Source organism: Tachysurus fulvidraco, chromosome 5 (genome assembly GCF_022655615.1).
Source record: "Tachysurus fulvidraco isolate hzauxx_2018 chromosome 5, HZAU_PFXX_2.0, whole genome shotgun sequence".
Taxonomy (NCBI): Eukaryota; Metazoa; Chordata; class Actinopteri; order Siluriformes; family Bagridae; genus Tachysurus; species Tachysurus fulvidraco.
The window spans coordinates 26,894,400-26,918,862 of NC_062522.1; the positions used below are offsets into that span (position 1 = coordinate 26,894,400).

The window sequence follows — 24,463 nt, forward strand, 5'->3', positions numbered from 1 at the left end:
TTCTGTAATATATCCTTGCAACATTTAAAAATAATCATTAAAGGTTTAAAAGTCATTTAGTCCCAAACATGGTAGTCTTTATAAAGAAGTGAAGAAAAAGTCAAGACCCAAACATGGTAGTCTTTATAAAGAAGTGAAAAATCACTAACAAGTAAACTACCGTAAGCTACAACCATAAGAAGCTACTTACAGTTCTAGTTGACCGAGAGATTGTCCGTTTTTTTTTTTTTTAAAGCTTTCAAAAGGATTTAATAAAATATGACATCATTTCCAGAGTGACACTTTAGTAGCATCGATGTGACGCATCGTGGGATTTTTAGTGAGCACATGTTTCAGCGCTTGAAGGAGTTTGGAACTACTTTGGAGATTTGTGAACTGACAAACTGCTTAAAAAAAAAAAAGAAACAACAAAAAGACTGTTTTGTAAATGAACGGAAAATGAAATCATTTTTCTTTCATTTTTAATTAGTTAAATTTTGTAACTAAATTTGAGATTAAACCCTGGTCTACAAGTAAAGGTTATGCAAAACGTTGGCCAGTGAACTGACTAAACATGTTGAAAGATATTAGAGGATTATTTCTTAGATTCTTAGATGGAGCTGGAGCTGCCAGGTAAGAGGTCAAGAGGAAGGACAAAGAGGAGATGTATGGATGTGTTAAATAATTACATGAAGGTAATTGGTGTGAGAGTAGAGGATGCCGAGGATAGAGTTAGGTGGAAACAGATGATCTCATTCTCCATACGTTAACCAATGAATAACAAACGTCTGAGACATTTTTAACGTTATTTTGCAAAATGTTTTAATTAAACAAGTGTATTTCCAACATACTGGACATCGGTACGGTGCTTAGTAAATTCCTCCTATATGCACCGAAGTTTAAATAGACACACATTTAAATAAAAATGCTCTTACATTCAGACAAATACTTTTAAAAAGCTGGGAAATTAAACAGGCTGTACAGAATAAGCTCTCTTGTACTTATACGAGATACCCATAAGGATATAGTATGACTCGGGCTTGTGGTTAGTTCTGGGTTGGAATAATGTCGATTATTAAACTTAACGAGTGCGTGGCACATTTGGCTGAGTGTTTGACATTCATCACATCTCAAACAGACCTCCCTTGTGTGAGTCCATGCATCTGTGTGTGTGTGTGTGTGTGTCCATCCAGCAGGGGGCAGTCAGTACCTGTATGTCACAAATTGGCTTTTTTTTTGGCAACGTGTAGATAAATAGTCCTGTAACTCCTTTGACACACACTGCCATGTAAAGGCTAAAAATATTCCCTATTGTATCGACAAATTTTATTATAAAAAACAATTAAATTAAAAGGCTACATCTTGTGAACTTAAGTATAAGCTGTGTAAAATCTGAACTGAAACTTCAGTAACAAAAGTGTGCATCACTTATTATCTCTCAGCAGATTACTTACCAGGTATTGGCATGTCAAGAACAGGATATATGAAGAAGAAGTAAACAGGAAATAACAACAATTCAAAAATAAGGGACGACGTCACTGCCCGTCTGCTTGTGTTGGCACGCTGTTGCCCACTTGCTGGCGAGAAATGACCACCAAGTAGACCAGTAAGGATGCTTGGCTCAGAGTGAGGTCTATTTAGGTTGTCAAGGCTCATTTTTGGCTGGAAGGTCACTGCAGGGGTTTGACAAGGTAGAGCTTGTCTCCCTGCTCACTGGTAAAAATGGGGGCTTTCTTGTAGTGCTCCACGAGCTCGTCCAAAGTGTTGAAACGCCGCTGGCCGATGCAGTACATGCCCTCACTGCACTGTACCTTGAAGTGCTTGTTCTTGCCTGATGCCTTCAAGGAGATGGAGTAATCATTTGGCTGAAGGAAGACACACAGAAAAAGACTGCACCATGAACATCACTGAAAAAATATGTTGAAAGTATAGAAAGCAAAGATTTCCAATTTGTTTCCTTTTTCTTTATAGTTCTGCATTCTGTATGTTTTGTTCCTCTCATAAACTCAACGTGGGTTACTGAGAACAGACGAGTATGTGATTATATCATGTTACTTAAAATATTAAAAGCAACAAGTTCTACTTGAGCTGATCAATAAAGCCTTCTATTATAATCTTAGCAGTGCAGTAACAAAACAACATGCATATTCAAAGAATATTCAAGAATATTAAGCTCTAATCTCCCCGCTTACTCACAGAGGACTCGCTGTCACGCACTAGGAAGTCTCCCTCGGCTCCCTTCTCGTTTAGCGTGCATTCGGCCTGGTGCCGTGTCACGCCACCGTAGTACCACTTCTTCCCTGCGAATCTGCCTGTGCGTGCGGGGCCTGGATGCTGCAAAGAATGGGCCGTGAAACTGCTGGCCCCTCCTTCCTGTGCCAGCCCATCTTTCAGTGCCGTCACATAGTTTTTGGGCACGAGGCCCACTTGGCCTTGACTGTTTTTACACCTCCACCACTCAGGGTCATTCTCTGGCTTCTCCAACACATCCATGATTTCTCCTTTTTCAAAATTCAGCTCTTCCTCCGAAGCTGAGCTGAAGGGGTAAAGTGTCTGCACCTTGTGCAATGATTGTGAGCAATGCTTGTCACCTGTACCCGCATCTTCCTCCTCCTCCTCCTCCTCATATTCCTCCTCCTCCTGGACATAGTTGGATGGGAACCAGCCGGCTCGGCCGTCACTGCAGCGGCCGCGCCACCAGCCGTCGCTGCATTTCTCCAACACCAGAAGGCGAGCGCCCTTTGCCAGGCTCAGTTCATCCTCACGCTCTGCCGCATACGCAAACTTGGCCACTGCTGCTGTGTGCTGCTCGTAGATGTGCTCCGCTCCCGCGCCGACGCCGTTCGCTGGACACTCGGCCTCCGTGCTTGGCTTCCGCTTAGTCCTACCCAGACCTGCAATCATAATCCTTTCATAAGTCCATGTTACGAAACAAAATAGAAGTAAAACACCGTCATCTAATACAACACAACAGAAATCAAATAACATGTTGAACTACAACAAATAAAAAAACTGATTTTTACCACAAAAAAAATGAAGCCTCGTCCTTGCCTCTATTCACGCTAACATCTGGGGGTAAACCTGATAATCACTGCATCACACTTTACTAGCAGGGTTTTAGACAGCTTGAAGCATTTGTTTACAGCTCGGTTCGACTATAATGTTTATTCTATACACATTAGGTTATAGATGTAAAAATGGGTGGAACATTTATCTGTGGAATTGGATTTAAATCTTTAAATATAGTTGTGTCCCTTTTGTTGTTTTAGATTCATATAAATCATTAAACGTTAAAATTTGACCATAAGAAGGGTTTCCTATAACACTGTGTCTGTTAAAAGTGCTGGTTTTCTCAATCTACATTAGGATTTTAGGTAAAAAACTAATATTTTAACAAGTAAATATCTTATCTTAGAAAAAGAAAATGTAAGAGCAGTAATGAGAAAAGCTGAAATTTGCAAACTGAGTTACTGTGTAACTCACATAACCAGCATTTGCACTGCCGGTCTCGCATAAACAAGCGCACACCATGACAAGCTCTATTTTTAACCAGTAGATGAATATACGTCTGATGTTCTGTCTGCAGTTAGATGCTTCTGTAGAATGTAGCACGGCGTCAGGAGAAGGTTTTCACTCGTTCACACACACACCAAAGTAATCCAAGTTTTTTATGTGCGTTGGTCTACACACATCTCTCATCCGACTAACCACAACACACAGTCTGTCTTTATCAGCAATCCTCCATTCAGTTACAACAGTTACCGCTCTCTCATTTGTGTAGCACACTGGGTTTATAGCAGCACAGAAAGGTCAGATACTGTATTTTAATAAGAAAGAGAATGATAAGTAATATCACCTTCCCTGAATTTGAATCGTGTAAAGGTTTTCTTGTAACATCACATAGTTAAAGGAAAAAGTCATTCCATTTGACATCGCAAAGATTTTACTCATCATTGGTCACTGACTTTTGGGCTCATTATTGACTTATAATTGACTAATCACATGACTAATGATTACTCTCTGACTGATCACTGGCTTCGTTATTAACCTATAATTGACTGACCAATGACTGCTCTTTGATTATCGGCTGATCACTGACTCATCTGATCATTAATCACTGACCGATCTTTAACCGCTCACGAATTTCGATTCACTTTATTTGTATAGAGCTTTTAACAAAACAAATTGTCTCAGAGCAGCTTTACAGATTTACAGAAAAAAAAAAATAAAAAAAATACTGTGTCTCTAACGTTGATCCCTAATGAGCAAGCCTGAGGTGATGGGGCACGGAAAAATGTAACTAGAGTTGGTAGAAATGTAGGTAGGTAGGTAGGTAGTACAGGTACATAGCAACAATATGCATTTTAACATCTACCAGAAGTGCAAATAGTGCAAAAAACGTGCAAAGGAACAAGTGCAGATATAAATATTTAAATATACGTACAACAATAAAAGCTATGGCAGGTAGAATGTGCATAAGAATAGTATGTGCATAGGAATATATGCTAGTTGTATAGGCAGTACACTGTCCAATAAAAATAGAATTATAAATACAGATGAAAATGATTTAAATGTAAATAATGTCCTTTCTATAACAGTTTATATTTGAGTGAAATTGTGCAACCAAGAGCTCCTGAGGAATTAGCAGGTCAGGATCATTTCTAACTTCAGTATAAACTTAACACCGATTCCTTCCTGCCGAAGTCTTCAGGTGTTCAGTGATGAAGATCCGAGCACAATGATGACAGACGCAACAGCAGTTCACATCTACACAAATGACAGAGCTGTTGGAAGAGCTTGGCTTGTTCAGATAACAGCACATATATTTCACCAGTGTAGAATTTTCTTTGAATGGACCAGTATATAGGTCTGATTTTATACAGCTTACACAACTATTATGGCTCTTTGCGTCTTACGGCTGTTACAGGATGTAAGGACACAGGTTTCATCTAGTTTATACTAGATAACTAGGATGTTAAGATTCAAGATGGCAGCACACTACAAGATGCAGCTGTGGTTAGTTACAACCAGGAATAAACAGATTGTAATGAGGTTATTAGGAATGACTTGTCGTTTACTATTTCCCCTTTACGGTTCCCTTGACTAACATTATTTAATGCTGTAATTAACATAAAAATCCTTGTACATCAACACTGCACAAGCAAGTAACAATCGTAGCAACTGTTCTTTTTTTTAAAACCAGATATTGTACAGTTGCAGTAACCAATATTCTTACTTTCAGGTAGTAAAACGTATCCCTCAGTCCTTCAGGCTGTTTTGACAAGCCCGTTATCACAACATCCTCAGCTTCCTTCTTTTGAGACGTTCTTCTGCTCAACATGGTGGTAAAAAGGTGTTCTTTTTAAGTTACTTTAGCCTTCATCACTCATCAACTAGGTCTTTGCACCCACAGAACTGCTTTGTGTTTCTATGGACCATTCTGTATAAACTCTATAGAGCGTAAATAAACTCTATATTGTGTTTGTCTATATAATCTCAGATCAGCAGTTTCTTCACTTCTATTCTCTACCCTGTCTGGTACTTACAATCATGCCACATTCAGAGACACCAAGATCCCCCTTTTCTCCCAATAGGATATTTTATATGCACATTACCCAAAGGACTGTTTGATTAGTTAACTGTGTGACATAAACAGGGTTATAAGGTGTTCCTAATAAAATGGCCTGTGAGCGTATATACATTGTTATAAATGGTATGTGTGTATATGGAACGGAGAGAAATCATATTTCAAGGCATTCTCTTCAGCATCATTTATCTGACATCAGGTGTCAATATAGCATTGTCCGTGTGTTTGGATAAATGAATCTATTACTTAGATTCAGGACATTTTCTGTCTTTTATTATGTGATCCTGAGAAATCCAAATCTTGTTAAACCACTGACTTTAGAAGTGAACTGATGGAATTAACACAATAAATCTGACTGACAGTAATTCTGTTTCAGCTCAGTCTAAGCTCCTCATCATTTCAGATGTAGTTTGTATTTGTTATGCCCTTCTTTTCTGGCTTAGAAGGATTAAATATCTGATCGATGCTGTCCTTTATCCTTCTCTGATAAAAAACCGGATTCATTGAAATACCGGGCATGAGACAGAATTTTGTTGTGTGAAACATTGCAATAGAAAATCCTGAGATGAATTTAGCTTCTGTATCACAATAATTCAGTTTAACGTTCATTATGAGTTCTATCTCTTCTTACACACTAGGTGGCAGCATCAGAGGTTGTAGCGTAAACAAAGACTACAGAGTCTGTGGTGACTGTGAATCTAACTGTCTCTAAACATGATTAATTAATCATGCAAAAAGGTTAAGCTAATCAGAAGGAAGCCTTTTAATGGCACAATGACCTGGAATGACCGTGATGTGAAACATCAGATAAAAGTGCTGAGATATAGGCACAATCTACAGACAAATAATCTTTCCATATTGATAATGTTGCCATGAAATACATTTCTAACATAAAAAAAATAAGAAATTAGAATCACACATGGCTTACAATACGGTGTATTAATACTGCAGTCGTCATTTCAAAACAATTTTAAATGAGTTTATTTGTCAACAAGGTGAAGCTTGTAGGTCACATACTGTCACCTTGATGTACGTCTCATGCCTATTTGATACGAAAACAAATTCAGACAGAATTATAATTGTAATTAAAATATCGTTTTGAATGTAAATTTGTACATAAAGCTGTATCAGAATTGTTTTGTATACAGCCAGAGACTGGAACTCTCTGGAAGTCTCTACTGTTTAATTAGTTTAAAAAGAAAATCTGATTAAATATTACACAAACCTTGCCACATTATCATAAAGCATAAATATTTATAACCTTGTTTTTGTCTTTGTGATGCACTGATTCAATATTTTCCTAAAAACAGGAGGAATGGAGACCCCACCTGAGGCCCTGTGCATCTGTTGTGTTTTGGACTCGGACTCTCGCTCTGTGGTTCCACACAAGCAAACTGAACAGATGACACTCAGAGGGAGACAGAAGCTCTTTCTTTCCCTTCTTCCCTTCTTTATTTTTCTCAGCAAGGTTATAATTTGGTTTTAACCTGGACCTTTTTTCTAGATAGTGATTTCTGTCATTTTTCCTCCAAACAATATAACGTACTGGTGTGGTTATCAGGTAAGGTTAGTTATTTAAACCTGACGTGAGACGAACATGTGACACAAACAGGTCGAACTTCAGGCAGTGATGAGTAATCAAGTCGTGAAAACACAGCAGAAGTTCACTCATGACTCACTTAGCTAGGTCAGAACAAATCCCTAAACACAATCAGGTGAACATATAAGCCACTGTCTGATTATCATAATGGCAGCAGAAAGGTTTTCATGTTACTTAAGATATTGTGTATTGAGACACAAGAGGCCGCCTGACTCACTGCTGGACACACGACCGGGTGCAAGTTAAGTCTGCGTACAACTTTATAAACTAGTAAGATGCCATTACATAGAACATACGTTTTAAAAAAGTGTCATAAGTGTTGAAGAAGCAGCCTTTATTTCATCACATATGCATTACAGCACAGTGAAAATATTTCTTCATGTATCCTCACAACACTCCTGGAGCAGCGAAGGCTAGGGGCCTTGCTCAAGGGCCCAAGAGTGGCAGCTTGCCAGTGCTGGGGCTTGAACCCTAATTCTCAGATCAACAACCCAGAGCCTTAACCGCTTGAGCTACCACTGCCCTAGGTTAACATATAGAAACCTGGCCAGACATAAGGCAGGACTAGGCTTGGAGAGTTGGATATCAGCATATGATTTTGAGGTTACTGTATAATTTCAGATCTACAAAAACCATCATCAAAATCATTTGGGTATGATTACTTTCTAAATCTGCTTTGGTTATGTAAAATGGTTTCTTAAAAAAAATTCTTATGAAGGTATTGCAATCTGACTTCAGCATAATTGGAACTATTCAAGATTAAAAGATCAAAGAAAATATTCAAAGTTAAAGGAAATTTGAACATCTAAGAGAGAGAGCGAAAGGATGAGAGAGAGAGAGTGCGAGAGCGAAAGAGTGAGTGCGAAAGTGAGCGCGAGTGCGAGAGTGAGAGTGAAAGTGAGAGCGAGTGCGAGGGTGAGAGTGAAAGTGAGAGCGAGTGCGAGAGTGAGAGTGAAAGTGAGAGCGAGTGCGAGAGTGAGAGCGAGTGCGAGAGTGAGAGCGAGTGCGAGAGTGAGAGCGAAAGTGAGAATGAGTGCGAGAGTGAGAGTGAAAGTGAGAGCGAGTGCGAGAGTGAGAGCGAGTGCGAGAGTGAGAGCGAGTGCGAGAGTGAGAGTGAGAGCGAGTGCGAGAGTGAAAGTGAGAGCGAGCGAAAGTGAGAGCGAGTGCGAGAGTGAAAGTGAGAGCGAGCGAAAGTGAGAGCGAGTGCGAGAGTGAGAGCGAAAGTGAGAATGAGTGCGAGAGTGAGAGTGAAAGTGAGAGCGAGAGTGAGAGCGAGTGCGAGAGTGAGAGCGAGTGCGAGAGTGAGAGTGAAAGTGAGAGCGAGTGCGAGAGTGAAAGTGAGAGCGAGCGAAAGTGAGAGCGAGTGCAAGAGTGAAAGTGAGAGCGAGTGCGAGCGAAAGTGAGAGCGAGAGCGAGTGTGAGAGCGAGTGCGAGTGCGAGCGAAAGTGAGAGCGAGAGTGAGAGCGAGAGCGAGAGTGAAAGTGAGTGCGAGAGTGAGAGTGAAAGTGAGAGCGAGCGAAAGTGAGAGCGAGTGCGAGAGTGAGAGCGAGTGTGAAAGTGAGAGCGAGTGAGAGAGTGAGAGCGAAAGTGAGAGCGAGAGTGAAAGTGAGAGCGAGCGAAAGTGAGAGCGAGTGCGAGAGTGAGAGCGAGTGCGAGAGTGAAAGTGAGAGCGAGTGAGAGCGAAAGTGAGAGCGAGAGTGAAAGTGAGAGCGAGCGAAAGTGAGAGCGAGTGCGAGAGTGAGAGCGAGTGCGAGAGTGAGAGCGAAAGTGAGAGCGAGTGCGAGAGTGAGAGCGAAAGTGAGAGCGAGTGCGAGAGTGAGAGCGAGTGCGAGAGTGAGAGCGAAAGTGAGAGCGAAAGTGAGAGCGAGTGCGAGAGTGAGAGCGAAAGTGAGAGCGAGTGCGAGACTGAGAGCGAGTGCGAGAGTGAGAGCGAAAGTGAGAGCGAAAGTGAGAGCCAGTGCGAGAGTGAGAGCGAAAGTGAGAGCGAGTGCGAGAGTGAGAGCGAGTGCGAGAGTGAAAGTGAGAGCGAGTGAGAGAGTGAGAGCGAAAGTGAGAGCGAGAGTGAAAGTGAGAGCGAGCGAAAGTGAGAGCGAAAGTGAGAGCGGCCGAAAGTGAGCACACTTTCAGAAATGTGTGCCTAATACCATTTATATCTGTAAAATCAAAGAACTGAAAGACTTGACCTTTCTTTCCCGTGTCAGATGATTTAATAAAAAATACTACTACATAAACTACTTTAATAGTTTGTTTTTTTAGTTGACAGAGAAAGTGACTGACTTTTGAGGGAGTTAACAGGGAGGTTAACAGAGAACATTTAAGCTGTAGTCTGGATTTTTCATTCTCACATTTTTACATTCTCAATTCAGTCAAATAAATCAATTTTTATTATTTTGATCAAATGTAATCTATTAACATTGTATTTTATGTTCTGCAACAACTCTGGATGCTGTAGTTTTACTGTTTTCTGTGGTATTTTTAGTAAAAATATATTTTAAGTAAATTAAGCCATTTTGAGGTTTGTTCCAGCACCCCGTTGGATTCATTTTGAGATTCAAATGCATTTTTTTAAAACCATAATTTAAAATAATTTTGAGGTAGTGGATAGAAACACAAAAAATATTTTGCAAGTGCACACAAAGTATGATTTTGAATACAAAAATTGTCTCACTGTCTAAATACTTATGTACCTGACTGTCTATGTTTTAAAGCATTTAACTTTAATCTTATTGAAAAAAAGAATTTGATTTAAAGTCAGTTAATCCGATTTGATTTAAATTGTATGTAAATAAAATGTCATAGTTCATATTCAAATCCTTTGGTCAGCATCCAAGCTCCATATCTCTACAGGTCTCTGCATGACTCTGTTCACATTTATCTTCCTTTTCCTGTCTGATGCATCGCTTCCAACACTGATTTATTGTCTATGTCCAGAGCAGCCAAGATTGTAGACCTGAGGCTAGTGATCTAATTAAAAGGAAATGATGAATCCAGTTCGAGTTTATTTGGCATTGTAATGTGATTGTGAGTATATGTACATGTTCACTGAGTCTGCTGCTATATTCAAGTGCTAAAACACTGTCACTGAGTATTTAGGACCATCGATGCTGGAGGTCTCTACATGACACAACAAGACGTCGCTGTGGTTTTCAGAGACGTTCAGCAAATTACAAGCATTCTTTTAACAACAAAACATGTTCTTCACTCAAGTGAATCCTTGTGCTGTTATTGCTTTTGTGGGTTAAAGGCCATGCTGAAGGGCCCAGCATTGGCAGCTTGGTTGTCTTGGGATTTGAACTTATATCCTTCTGTATCAGTCGGTCAGTTTGAATCTACTGCCACAGCTGGGCCTGTGAGCACTTAACCCTCAATTGCACAGCTGTAAAAAAATGAGATTTTAAACAAACAAACAAACAAACAAACAAACAAACAAATAAGGCATCCGCAAAAAAAAAAAAAAAAAAAAGCTGAGCTGCCAATCCTATTCACCTTATTAAACCATTATTTGGCATTTATTGTGATTCATTGGACATGCTTTGTTAAAGGTGTATCTAGACAGCATACTGAAGCCTGGATTAAAGCTTCGTGTTTACACATCAGAGGACTGGCTCATGGTTGTGTCACATGCTAGAGAGAGAATCTCAGCAGTACTTCAGCTCTCCCTAGTTTAACAAAATCCCATCAGCTAAAAGCCAGACAGAAATCTGACATGAAAAAGGATATTTTTAATCTAGAATTTGTCTGCATTATGTAGTCTAATCCCAGCTTTTCGGACAGCTCGTGCTATTATTTAGTCGTAAAAAAAAATCTTCATTCAATCCATCGACTGCTCTGTGTGATTAAATGAGCTCAGTAATTCATTTTACTTTACAATAAAATAGTTTCTCTTTAATTAGTTTAGCCTCCTACCTCCACACCCTTTGTTCTAAACGGTCCTTCAAGGGCAACAACGCACTGATTCTACAGAGATGCATTTCATGAGGGCTTCATTAAGCAAGATTATGACAAATAATGACCGGTAATTAAAAACCAACAATTGCTGTGCAGGTAATTGAGCAATCAATAAAGCTTACCCAGAGTGTCCTTGAGGTTCTTCACCAGCGAGCCTTTCTTCAGGCTGTTTTTTCTCTCCACATAATTAGATGGCACGTAGCCTGTGCGGTTGGCAACGTTGCGGACGCGCCACCACGTTTTCGAGTCGTCTAGCAGCCAGAGGCGCTCGTTCTTCCGGATGTCAAGTTCCTGCTCCTGCTGTGCCGAGTAGTCCCACTTTGCAATCACAATCACCTCCTCTGACATCTTTCATGGAGTCACGCTGAAGATGGAAGAAGTACGGTTAATTCCAGGAAACAGTACATAGAAAAGCCATTAGCATGTACACTATGATCTCTAAATAAGAATATGAACTGCTAGACAGCCCACGAGCACCTGTATCCTTAGCCACCAAACCTAAAGAGCCCAGTTGTTTGTCATCTATTGCAAGCCTGGGTAATTGGCCATGTATGAGCAGTGACACAGATTCGGGAATCGTGACAGCAGGAGGTAAGTGTTGTCTGCCTGAGAAAGGGCAGATACCACTTGCTTAGTTACATACACACATGACACCACAGTTTACTCTACAATCACATGCCTAAAATTAACATCTCATTTATTAAACTTTTTCCTGGTTCCACTTAATCCCTGTAAACAAACAGTTGAGATAGCTTTAGATGTTAAAAAACAAACAAACAAACAAAAAAAAAACAGATCCATGGCCAGAAAAAGAGAAACTGAAAGAGAAAGCAGAATGTGATGCAGAGAGAGAAAGAGAGAGAGAGAGAGAGAGAGAGAGAGAGAGAGAGAGAGAGAGAGAGAGAGAGAGAGAGAAAGCAACAGATGAACCAAATGCCTCTGACAAGAGCTGGCTGATTGAGACGAGGCAATGGAGTGTGATGGGGCCGTGCCACACTTCCTGCCTCAGGGATTCTTACTCACACTGCTACCCAATTGCACTGACAAGAGCAATACGCAAAGTGAGCACTGGGGAGTACAGGAACAGCGGTCAATGCAGGGTCTCCTGCACAGAACATGGCCACTTTGCAGCCCAGCTCTCCTTCCCTCTCTCCCATCATCCCTTTGTGTCTGTCTCGCTCTCTTCCAGTTGGCCCAGCACAGCAGATAATCTGCCAGTCACTGAGCATCACGCCAATGCTGAAGCAGGCTGGCAGGATTATGAAGATTTGAGGGACAACCGTCAAAGACTTCGTGCTTTCTTGCCACTTCTAAAATAAGCAAATCAGTATTTTAACCATGTATATAAAATGCAGCTTTCACACTGGCACTGTAGTGTGAAACAGGGCACGTTTGGAAAGGAAAATTGGTAAAATAAAGGGCAGGACAAGGAAGTTGACCAGGGAGTGGGCCAGGAAACACTCACACTGAGGTACTGAACCCAAGACTGTAGGAGGTGGTCTCGGTTGCACTGGAACTGTGACACGATTCCTGTAAATGTGAACGCAACTCATACTTGGTTCTGCACTTATTCAGGAAGTAAATAAACTGTGTTTTTGCTGATACTGACATCATTAGCTGATACTGACATCATTAGCTGATACTGACATCATTAGCTGATAATGACATCATTAGTTTCCTCAACACATGTATAGCATGAGTGATGGGAATGCTGAGGAACACAGATGAAGTGATGTGCCTTACTGTGCAAAATAGCACCAAAATAATAAGGTGTTCTGACAGAATAAGTGAAACCAGGCCAGGAACAATCACACTTGAAATTACACCACAGCAAAAATGCTTTCCACCTCAGAGTTCGAATCCCAACAACGCCACAACCGCACGTGGACAAAGAAGCAAAGCATGCTGCGCTTTCTGGATGTGAGCTATGATGTTAATTTCTCCACTGTGACACTAGATAAACATAGGCATCGCTGGGCTCTTATATCTGGCAGAGGGTAAATAGAATGTTTGTGAGTGTGTGAAGCGTCGTGCACAGAAGCACAAGCTGATCGATTCAAAACGTCTGTCTCAAAGACTAACTGCTCATTTGAGATCATCCTCATTTTCAACCTGAGCAGCTCCAGCTGTCATATAAACTAATATTATAAAATAATATCTTCTGACAGACTAGGAAGATGAAATATGTATAGAAATGTGCAATACAGAGAAGCGCTAAAGGCTTGGAAAACTCTGAACATGACTCGTTCCAGCAGGGACATCAGTGCTTCCACTGCATATATATACTAATGAATAATAGTCCCCGAAAAACTCAAGTTATGTTATGAGGCCAGTTAGTGCAGCTCTAACAGTAAGTGCCACCCCAATGCCAAGTGCTGAGCTAATAATGGCTATACTTAAGTTAAGTGCAGTGAATTCATTTTCTTCGAGATGAGCATCTGAGACTACGTTTCACTCCAGACTTAAATTGCCCTGAAACTTTTCTATTTAGGCTGATGTGCACCATTCACATTGAAAGCTGCTGAAAATACAGAGGAAATGGCTTCAGCTTCATGTCTATTTGCAGTAATGGTGGTGCTTACAACAAACAAACTTTTGTTTGAGGCACTTTTCCAGAACCAGTATCTCGCTCTGATTGCCTTGCTTTCTAAATATAGCACATGCCATTAGACAGCTGTAATGACAAGTCATTAGCTTCTTCATTGTCTACTGCTGACAAAAACAAGTCGTTGCTGTGATATCGATACAGTTTGCAAAATGATTTACAAATTTAAAAAATGTGATTAAATGAATAAATAAATTTGACAAACATAAATATTTTCCTGTAAGGCTAAAGAGATGATACCTAAACAAAGAGCACCGTGAGGACCAAGAATCTGTATGTCATGACTAAAGACCATCTCCCACCTTTGGGGAGTAAACAAGTAAAGAATCCAATAGCAAAACAACCAAGAGAGGTAAGGTATAGGTGGAGGTATAGGTGTAGGTGGAGTTGCAGGGATTGGCATCTTATATGGGAGATGCCATTTCAGGACAACCTGAGCCATGACACTCCATAAAACCAGGAGTGGCAGGAAAAAAATCTATTACTATAAGTTCATAGTTGAGTAAAATCTAAACAAAAGCAATCAGGGATTTTGGAGTTTAGAGTTTAAAGTGAGAGATCTTATGAGAGCTGTGTACAGAAAAATGCCCTCATGCATCAATGACCTGAAACAACATTGTAAAGAAGAGTAGATGAAATTTTCACCAAAACAATGAGAGACTGATAAAAGTTTACTTCAAATTATTGTTGCTAGAGCTGGTTAATTAGCAAAATAATGCACTAATGATCCCTAGAGGAACTGGAAAACTGTAGAAAACATTAGAGTGCTGGACTACTATTCGGCTGGTTTTAAGTTCAACGAACTGCACTACATTTAAATGAACTACATTTGGTTGATGCTGCTGATCACCGTGAGTACACCATCCCCATGAGGAAGTACGATGGTGGTGTGAAGATGCAAGTGAAAATTCATCAAAATCAGTGAAACGAAAAAGCATGGTGGTGGCCGCATCAGCAGGGACTGGTCAACGGCTCAGGGACGATGGCAAGGCTGATTTAGTCGAATCGAGATGCTATTATTATTAGAAACACTACAGCATCCTTGTCCTCCTCCACCTTAGTCTCATTACTGCTCAACAAGCATTTTTCATGGGAACCATCTCTGACCTTGTTGTTCTTTAAAGGCAGATGTTTCTGTTTAGTTCACAGCCACCCATAATCACCCCTGCAGCTGGAAAACAGGATCGGACTGAGGGCACGAGAGAGCAATTTTGTTTCCGCAAATAAGAATCCCACGACATTCAGCCAAGCTTGTGCTGGGATCTGTTAAGCATAGATTAAGCCCACATGAAAGCATATCTAAGAAATTATCCTATCAAACTAACCCTTTTTCCTTCATCTTTACATCCCTTCTTTCTGTACCTAATACAACGGGATACAATGGAGAACGGTGCTGTGAGCTGGTTTTTCACCAATAAAAAAAAATGGAAAAAAATGGAGCTAGGAGTAAAAATGGATTTGAAATAAATAGTTTTTTCAAACTGCTCCATTTTACAAGATGTGCATCGTGAACCATCGCGTGTTTGAAAGCCGCTTTGAGACAGAGAAAGAGCTCATTAAGAGTCTGTCAGATATAAGCATGAGAAGATCGGTATGATATAATAACCACGACTCACTAATCCTCCTTATCCTCATTGTTCTCAAGTGAAAATGAATACCTCTATCAGTCTTTCTGTCTCTGAGTTGAAAGAGTAAATAAGCTGAATGAAAGGAGAACCGAATGATGTCTTTTTGATTCATTTTGTTTTAGCAAGCCAGAAGAATTGCACTGAAGAGAATTAATGTCTTTATTTTTTCTTATCATTTTACAAAAAAACGTAGACAGCTGTACTTGGGTCTATACTTAAAATTATCCTTCTTTATATTTACTTAAAGATGAAAAAAAACAACCTTTAATAAATACACGCTTCAGATTGTCACTGTGCAGCAATTTATAAACCAATAATCCAGTATATTGAGGCCATATTATATATTAGTCTGGGAAACAGTTTGTAGTTACTCAGCAGTGCAGATGGAAGACAATGCTCTACATGATCATACACGTTAGATTAAATGGTATGTATTGCTAACAAGTTGGGCACATTTTATTATTACTTATTATCACAGTACAGTTAAATTCTCAAATCTGAATGGTCAGAAGTTCCAGACAGTACTTCCAGCTGCAACATAAGTGTTTATGAACTCTTTTTACCAGTGGACAAAAAAATCGCTGTCTGTATAGTTGTGTTCATATTCAGCGTTGAATTTCTTTCCAATGTGCTGCTTAATGGCTCATATGAATGTAGACATGCCAGGTTAAAAGAATTTGTATTCTTTCATGTAGCCTATTAGAGCTATATATTCATAGAAAAGTTCCCCAAACGAAAAAATATCTTGTTCTTGTTCATAGTAATCTAAAATTTAAAGATGTTTTTTTATCACCCACTAAAATCCCAGCAAAGGGAATATCATCTCATATTGAACAGCAGTGTCTTGATCCCTTTTATATCACACTTGCTGTGAGAAAATAATTCATTTCTTTATACTGGATGGAATTAAGTGCCATAAGTTGATCTGAAGGCTAGTGTACCGGTAAAAACTGTTAATGCACTCATTCTTAATAGGTTATTCCCTCTATAGCAGTAGCTCATACACAGGTTTTAATCTAAGAGTAATAATAAACTGTTTTGATGTGGTAAAGTTTTCTTTCAGGTGATGTTTGTGTAAGGTTTATGTAAGGGGTCTCAGTACTTCCCAGCACAAGAAAGTCTACAAGAAATTCTGTCCTGAAGACTTTCTTGTGCTGGGAAGTACTGAGACCCCTTACATAAACCTTACACAAACATCACCTGAAAGAAAACTTTACCACATCAAAACGTATAATCTTTGATGTGGTAAAGTTTTCTTTCAGGTGATGTTTGTGTAAGGTTTATGTAAGGGGTCTCAGTACTTCCCAGCACAAGAAAGTCTTCAGGACAGAATTTCTTAGTAAAATTGTTTCCTTCTTTCTTATCTTTTTTTTTGGAAAAAGAGAGAAAGAGAGAGAGAACTTAAATAAGGGTGAGGTATTGACTGTTTATTGTTTGCTCAAAACAGGAACATAATTTTTCATATACGTTCCACAACAGTAAATTCTGCTATAAGCTGTCAATGAATCTGACATAACATTTATTGATAAGTGAAAATTATTATAGTCAGAAAAATCAGTGTGGTGTAAATACAATGTCGTGCTGGATCACATACCAGCATGGTTCCTCAGACATTACTACTCTTTAGCCTAGTCATTAGTCATCAGGTGACTGGGCCACTGAAACTAGCGGAGTAATTAGTCGTGATTAGTCACGTCTGGCTTGCTCATTAAAGAAAATGGTTAGAGATATATAGTAACAATGTGAATTGTTAAAAGCACTATACAAATAAACTGAATTAGTCCTCTAACTGGTCCTGTAGTCTTGTTAAAAATAGCATAGTTCGTCCATCCGTGAACATAATGCAGTTTAGTTAGATTACTGTCTGCTAGCCAACATTAGTCAGAGGTAGTGTGGGTTTTGTAGTTATTTGTTCAGTGCTTTATTCTACAGTGGATAACCCTGACCGAATATTATGTAATAATGAGTATCATTTCATTATTCATTATAGCACAATTTTATCACCATAATTCGACATGTTTTTGAGCAAATCCTGTAGGTTTTGGGGCTCTGTTATGTGATCAGACCTGTGTAACACTGCATTTACACAAGTACTGAGTTTTAAATGCACCTATTGCAAACTGTTACCCAAATAAAAATGTAAACACTTAAGTTTAGGAGTACCTTACGAATGTGTGTTTGTATGTGCGTGTTTTGGTTTCAGAGAGACAAACGAGGTTCAGACCCAGTCTCAATATTAGTGGTGTCAGTTTTCAGTACTGAGAGCCAGACTGAGCCATGTGACTCGAGCCCCTTGTGACCCAGTTGCTGGGAAAGGTTTAACCCGAAGGCAAAGAGAGTGAGAGGGCAAGGATGAGGGAGTGAGAAAAAGAAATAAGGGGGGGGGGGGGGGTTTGGAGGGAGATTGGGGGCAACATGGGGAGATAGATGCAACACGCAGGAAGTTAGAGTAATGAACCATCTGATACTGAGAAAGTGACAGAGGAAGAAGGGAGAAGTGAAGGAACAAGTGAAGTGTCACACAACTGACATATTGACTTTGCCAAAGCCTGTTGTTTGTCAAATTCTAAATATATTTGATTCTTCACCCCCCTGTTTCATACAGCAGGTCCAAAACACTACAGACAATTTGAGTATGAAATAGTCAAGAGAATATTTAATACCAGTGCTGTTATAGTTATCAAAAAGAGTCCTGTTTTTTATATCATAAGGACTGGCTTCCTCTTCTGCTAGCCCACTGAGGTATATATCCTATGATGCAGTTAGTTCTCCCCCAAGTGTGTTGAGTCCTGTGATGCTGAGATGTGTTTGGAAAGGACATAGTAGAAAGCTTATTCTGATGCAACAGAATTAAATCTTATAGCTATAATTCCACGTTACCGTAAGACAGCACATGTAACATAACAATAAAGTTTCCATTTGAACTTTGTTGGTTCCTTTATGAAATAAAAGCAGAAAAACATGATTTATAATTTTTTTTTACATCACAAAACCCTGAAATTTTAACAGTCACTGGAAAAAAGAAAGTACACCCTGCTTCAGTTTTATGTTTTTATTTATCAGGGCCTTAATATCTATTGTGTGATCCCCAGAAACTTCTAGAAACAAGAAATAATCTCTGATGACAAATAAATAAATAAATAAATAAATAATTAAAAAAAAAATAATAATAATAATAATAAAAAAAAAAACATTCAAAAAAAGCATACTTAGAAATCAGATAGAGAAAAACTAAAGTTCATGCTAATCCACAATAAATAATAGCTTAATTTGCAGTCAAGTGTTGTGGATTAAATGCACAATATTAAATAAGTGAGCAGAAAGTATGAGGATCTCTATTAAAGCAGAGCTTTTAGTGTTCTGCAGCATTCAGGTATGTGTTTACATCATGTCAAGTAAGGACATCAGCCATGACATCACCCCAGAGAAGCAAAGATTGCTGCTCATCAATCTGTGCAGGGTTATAAGGCCATCTAAAAACAACCAATCTACAGTGAGTGAGTGTACAAATGAAGAGCATTCAAGACGGCTAATCTTCCCTGCATTGAGTAACTCAGGTTTGCAGAAATGCATCTGAACAAATCACTAAAACCCTGGAACAATATCCTCTAGACTAATTAGACCTGGGTAACAACAGTGCCATGTTTGTTGTGATACACTTTTTTTTGGTTTATACCAAACACCTCATACATGGTGGTAGATTCAGGCTTATTTTGCATCCATATGGCCTGGGAATCTTACAGTCATTGAGACAACAATGATCCCCACAGGACACCAATCCCAAAAACACTAGGAAGTTAACATGTGATTGTCTGAAGAAGTAAAAATATGAAGGCCAAATCAAAAGTCCAGGTCTTAACCTCATTGAGGTGCTGTGGTGAGATCTTAAGAGAGCTGTGTACAGAAAAATGCCCTCATGCATCAATGAACCAAAACAACATTGTAAAGAACAGTGGATGAAATTTTCTCCAAAACAATGAGAGACTGATAAAAGTTTACTTCAATTTATTGTTTCTAGAGCTGGTTAATTATGGAATAAAAACACTGTCAATAATAATCCTATGTAATTCAAAGCATTTGTGTGTAAATTTTAATTTTGCGAAGTTGTATCCCCAAATCTACGGCCACGACAGTTTACAGATACGAGATTTTGCGTGTTTTTTCAAATACAACTCCAAAATGTACGACTATGACAGTTTACACACACAACGCTTGTTTTCACAACACCTCTTTTTCACACACGAAAACGGTCTGCGAAACAACTGTCAAAAATACGTCATCACGTTCACAGGCATTCACAGGTGAGGGAAGATAAATCGATTCCACGAAGTGTGCATGCGCCCCGCCCTCTTTTAAACCACTGGCTCCGAAATTCACACACCGTTTTCGTTGTGAAAACAAGCGTTGTGTGTGAAAAATGTCATAGTCGTACCTTTTGGGATCCAACTCCGCAAAATTAAAATTTACACACAAATGCTTTCTATTACCTACGACTATTATTGACAGTGTTTTTATTCCATAGTTAATTGGCAAAATATTGCACCCAACGATCCCTAGTGGAACTGGAAAACTGTAGAAAACATTATTCCTTTACTGACAGATATTATGTTAGAACAAAAACAATCCTGGACAATCCTGTCCAAACTACGTATATTCAAGACAAGACAATCAATTAAAGCAAGTGAGATCCCTAACTAGTAATGATTACACCTATAGTCAACTCCAAGACATGATAAGAGGATAAAGAACAAACAAAAAAAAGCACACACACACACACCCACACACACACACCCACACACACACACACACACATACCTGAACTTTCCGAAGTGGAATGCATGGCAGGCTAACACTTGTCTGTAAACATCAGTCTCTTTATACCTGGTACTTTAAGAAAAAAAAAACTACAAAAATAAACATTCCAGATTCACCATGACTGCATTCACAAACTGCAATGAGAAACATACAAGGACGAAGCTTGACTCATGAACTATTTTTCTCCCTGCTGAAAATGTTGTAGCTTGTAATATTTCACACATTTTCTCAGCTTAAAATAAAATAAATAAAAACAGCCAGTGCCATCTGTAGCCTCAAAACAATGGCACACACAAATCCCTAATTTCTACATGGTGTGTGTGTGTGAGGGGGATGGTTCCAGGATTTGGGGAATTGTGACAAATTAAAAAAATTAGATAATGCTTTCATAGTATACTGGTATTAAAGATTTGCCAAAAGATAACATGTCAAACTTGACTGCCATTGTGGAGCTTCTACAAGATCAGTTAATGCTACAATCTGTCAGAAAAGCTCATCATACCTTGGTGTATAATGTAATCAGTATATCAAACAGTAAAAAAACAGTAAAAATGTCTCCAGTGAAACTCTCTTAAAGCTAAAACCTTTCCACTGCCAAATATGTTCTGCTTTATTAACATGGTGTGGTAGGAGTCAAATCTTTTCCTCAAGCTTGTTAGATTTTCACTGTAGCAGCTTCACACATACAAGCATTCAATGTAGTTTCTGCTAATACAAATGAGTCAATTATTAACATTACAACTTGTATGTGTTAGCACCTGAGGCACTTTGCTAAAGCAAGCTGCCAAGTTATTAGCATAACTACTAATAAAACAAACTGCAACAGTGTTATAGATGGCGCAGTGATAAGATTACAGCTCTTACTGTTTAGTCACCTAATGTAAAGCATCAAGAACATTTTTAACACAATAACACAAGCTACAACAGGTTTCATTTACTGTATCACTACTTCACAGTGTTAGCTTCGCTAGCAGAAGGATGATATTCTGCTGTTGATTATATTCCCTCTAAATTGTTAGCAGAGGGAATATTTCCCTCCATTTTTTTGTGAAATAGATTTCATACTCTAAAATTCTCAAAGTTTCTCTGCCTTTCTTTACTATACACTAGAGACCAAACATTCTCCTCTGTGTTTAGCTCATCCGGCCATCCTAAACCCACTCTCACAAATCCCAGAAGCCCTAGTTGTACTGTCACGCCCCTCAGATGTTGTGTTTCTCAGAAGCTAGAACCACAGGAGCAACCGTCTTTGTAGCAACTGCACGAAACGTCAGTCATGTTGATCGAAGCCAAAATTCATGGAGCGGCAGCTGACAGAGTGAATAAGACCGAGAGAGATGAATGAACACAGAAATCATCAGGAGGGAAACAGATGGAGATAGCTCAAGCGAGTCTTGTGAACAAACAAAAAAGGAAAGCGCAAAAAATGAAGCCTGGTGCTCTGAGCTTAGCATCTGATTCACACACAGCTGTCAGAGAAAAGTGATCTTTTCCCTTTTGTTCACTCCAGATATAAATAACTCCAAGAACACACACACACACACAAAGATTTAATTGCCTCCACTGGGTCATTATCTAATCCATAGTGTTATTCACTTAATCCAGAGTATAATCATGTCAGCATTAGAAACTTCACACGATTCATCAAACACCAGTGTGTATGACATGATGCCATGCAGTGTTTCTCCATCAGCTGTCTTCTGTGAGACATCTTGTTAAGGCTGTGCTGATTATCTGAACATAATTTATAACAATACCAGGCTATTATTTTATTTCTGTCTAGGATATATATATATATATATATATATATATATATATATATATATATATATATATATATATATATATATATATATAAAAATAAAAGAATGAAGCCAACTGTAAAACTAGCCATTATGATACCCAAAGTGACACAACTTAGTGAAAGATTTAAACAAATAATCCATCGGTGGATTCACACCTTCACAACCGAATACATTCCTTAACGTTCATCATAACCCTTAATTATGCAGTTGGCAAACAGCCAATTAGATGCTTACAAAGTGGTTCCTCTGTCCTAAACTGAGAAAATCCAGCGGAAAGGCTTTCAGAATAAAGCTTCCTAAACAGCCTACCTGATTACCAAAGGGGCCTACAGAGTCTCAGAGCCAAAATTTACAAAATCTCATCATCTCTTACCATCTAAACTTACACATTCATGTATTCTTATTGCATGCAGGAAATAACAGGCAGACCAGACAGAACAAAAATGTCTAATTCAGATGTTTAAGTACTTGAAATCCAAATCGTCCCCTCTGGTTACTTGTTCCTAGCATTGTGCCTCTGCTCATTTCCATATTTTTGATCAAAAGTTCCTCAGGAGTGAGTGTCAGTCTTGGTTAAAGTCATTAACCACCTCCAACATCCACACCATCTGCTTTGCCTGTAGCTTTGATTTATGTTTTTATTCTTGGTCAAAATTTACCTGTCTAACATTACAAGCTAAGTGTTTCTTTTTGTTTGTTTGTTTTTTACTTTTTGTAGTTTGACAAAACAGAAACGAAGACAGATTTCATAAGGAGAATTTAGCAGACTCACATTATTTAGGAATCTAATATAGTTCCCAAGAAAAAGAATGGTTTGCGGTTTTCCAGGATTTCACTACCACTTGTCAGGAAGTAAATAAACCAGCAGGCTTGTCAGGATTTACTGGAGTATATTGTGAAATCCTATACTAAGTTAAGTATAGTTGAACTATATTAAGTGACGAATTTGAGTTAAACCAGATCATTTTTGATTAAAAAAAAAAAGTGTAAACCAACAGGAGAGTAGTGGAGCTCTGTATAAAATACACTGTACATAGCATTATTAATATTGACACGCTAGATATTCAGGATGGCTTTTCCCTTGAATCTGAAATTCAAATCAAAGCTATACCATTAAACAAGGCAAAAATATACACACACAAATCTGACAGAAAAAGGTGCATTAGGTTTCATTTCCAAAACTATATCTGTTCAAATAAAGTTATGAGGCTACCGTATGTTTATCATTACAGTAACTGCATCTTCTTATACTGAACCCTGCGGCATTGAAATGTAGGTTACTGCAATAATGAATGTCTGTTTGGAATAAAGAATTCTCAGCACAGGTGAAGTTAAGGTATTAGCTGCACGGAAACATCTAGTATTGCGTGTTCCATTCAGATAGGGAAAGAACAAGGTTGGTGTGTACAAGGTTAGTCTCATGTGTGTGTCTGTTCTCATAACATCACCTGAAGGAGCATGGAACATCTGACAAAGCATCAAGGGTATGTCACAATTCATGCATAGGATGATTTGTAGTTTTCCAGCTTTGTAGACTAGTGGCACAGTTCTGTCATATCTATCAGAGATCAGCTCGTGGTGCAACTTCTAAGAAGAGATCCCAAGCTTGTCTGTGGATTTTATGCCAGCGATTAATCCATAACCGGACTTAAAGTGAAGCAAACAACTGCACTCCCCCTGGACGTTGTGGCTTGGAAAAACCTACCGATGTTACAAAATTGCTACGATAATATTTCTAGCTTGAATTGCTTTTCTCTCTGAACACTTCAATAAAGAGTGTGCGTAGTCGCCTACTTCTGGTGAATGGAAAAGGCAGCATGACAAACATAAAAGTGCAGAGATTAATGTTTCAGATTCATTTTGATTTATTTACCCACAGTAATTTTACGTCTTATTGCACGTATTTACGTCTACATGGTGTCACATTAAAGGCACAGTTACTCTCTAAATAATTAATGTAGGATATCTGAGATTGAGTGACAAATTGATAGACAAACTGTTGGCTTTATTATTAGCAGACATCAAATAGACAGTTGTTCCCAGTGACCAATCACTGATCACCCCTGTGCCCAACAACCAATCACTGGTCAACACTGTTCCCAGCAATTAGATCAAAGGGTTCAAACACTGGTCAAATTGTCTCCAACACCGAATCTCTGATCACTATTTTTTCAACAATGTATCATTGTTCACCCAATATCCAAGAGAACCATCTCTGATCTCCACTGTTCCTGTTGACTAGTTCTCACTGTCCCCAACAACCAACCAATCACAGATCACCATTGCTTCCAACGACCAACACTAATTACAACTGTTGTCAACAACCAATCACAGGTCCCCTTTTACCCCTTTTCCACCAAAAAGAACCAGGTGCTGGTTTAGAGCTAGCACTGGTGCTGGCTCTGGTCCAAGTTAGGCTCTGGCTCCGAACCAGCACTCAAACTGCCTCGGTGGAAAAGGGGCAATCACTGATCACTATTTTAGGTCTCCCACACA

The 24,463-nt window shown here is 38.9% G+C and overlaps 1 protein-coding gene across 3 annotated transcripts in view; it reads right to left on the reverse strand.

Annotated features, from left to right (window-relative positions):
- Positions 1–771: 771 nt before the first annotated feature.
- The window catches only part of nck2b (NCK adaptor protein 2b), a 36,514-nt gene continuing 12,822 nt past the window's right edge, over positions 772–24,463 (reverse strand). The window contains exons 1-4 of one of the 3 annotated variants that reach the window (XM_027133670.2): positions 20,163–20,187; positions 11,237–11,478; positions 2,176–2,873; positions 772–1,844 (exon numbers count right to left, since the gene is read on the reverse strand). In XM_027133670.2, the coding sequence (XP_026989471.2) occupies positions 1,650–1,844; positions 2,176–2,873; positions 11,237–11,462 (1,119 nt within the window). In that variant the 5' untranslated portion in view covers positions 11,463–11,478; positions 20,163–20,187 and the 3' untranslated portion in view covers positions 772–1,649. Of the gene's footprint in view, positions 1,845–2,175; positions 2,874–11,236; positions 11,479–11,591; positions 11,837–20,162; positions 20,188–24,463 lie in introns of those variants that run through there. The other 2 variants (XM_027133669.2, XM_027133668.2) reach the window with 2 other exon arrangements.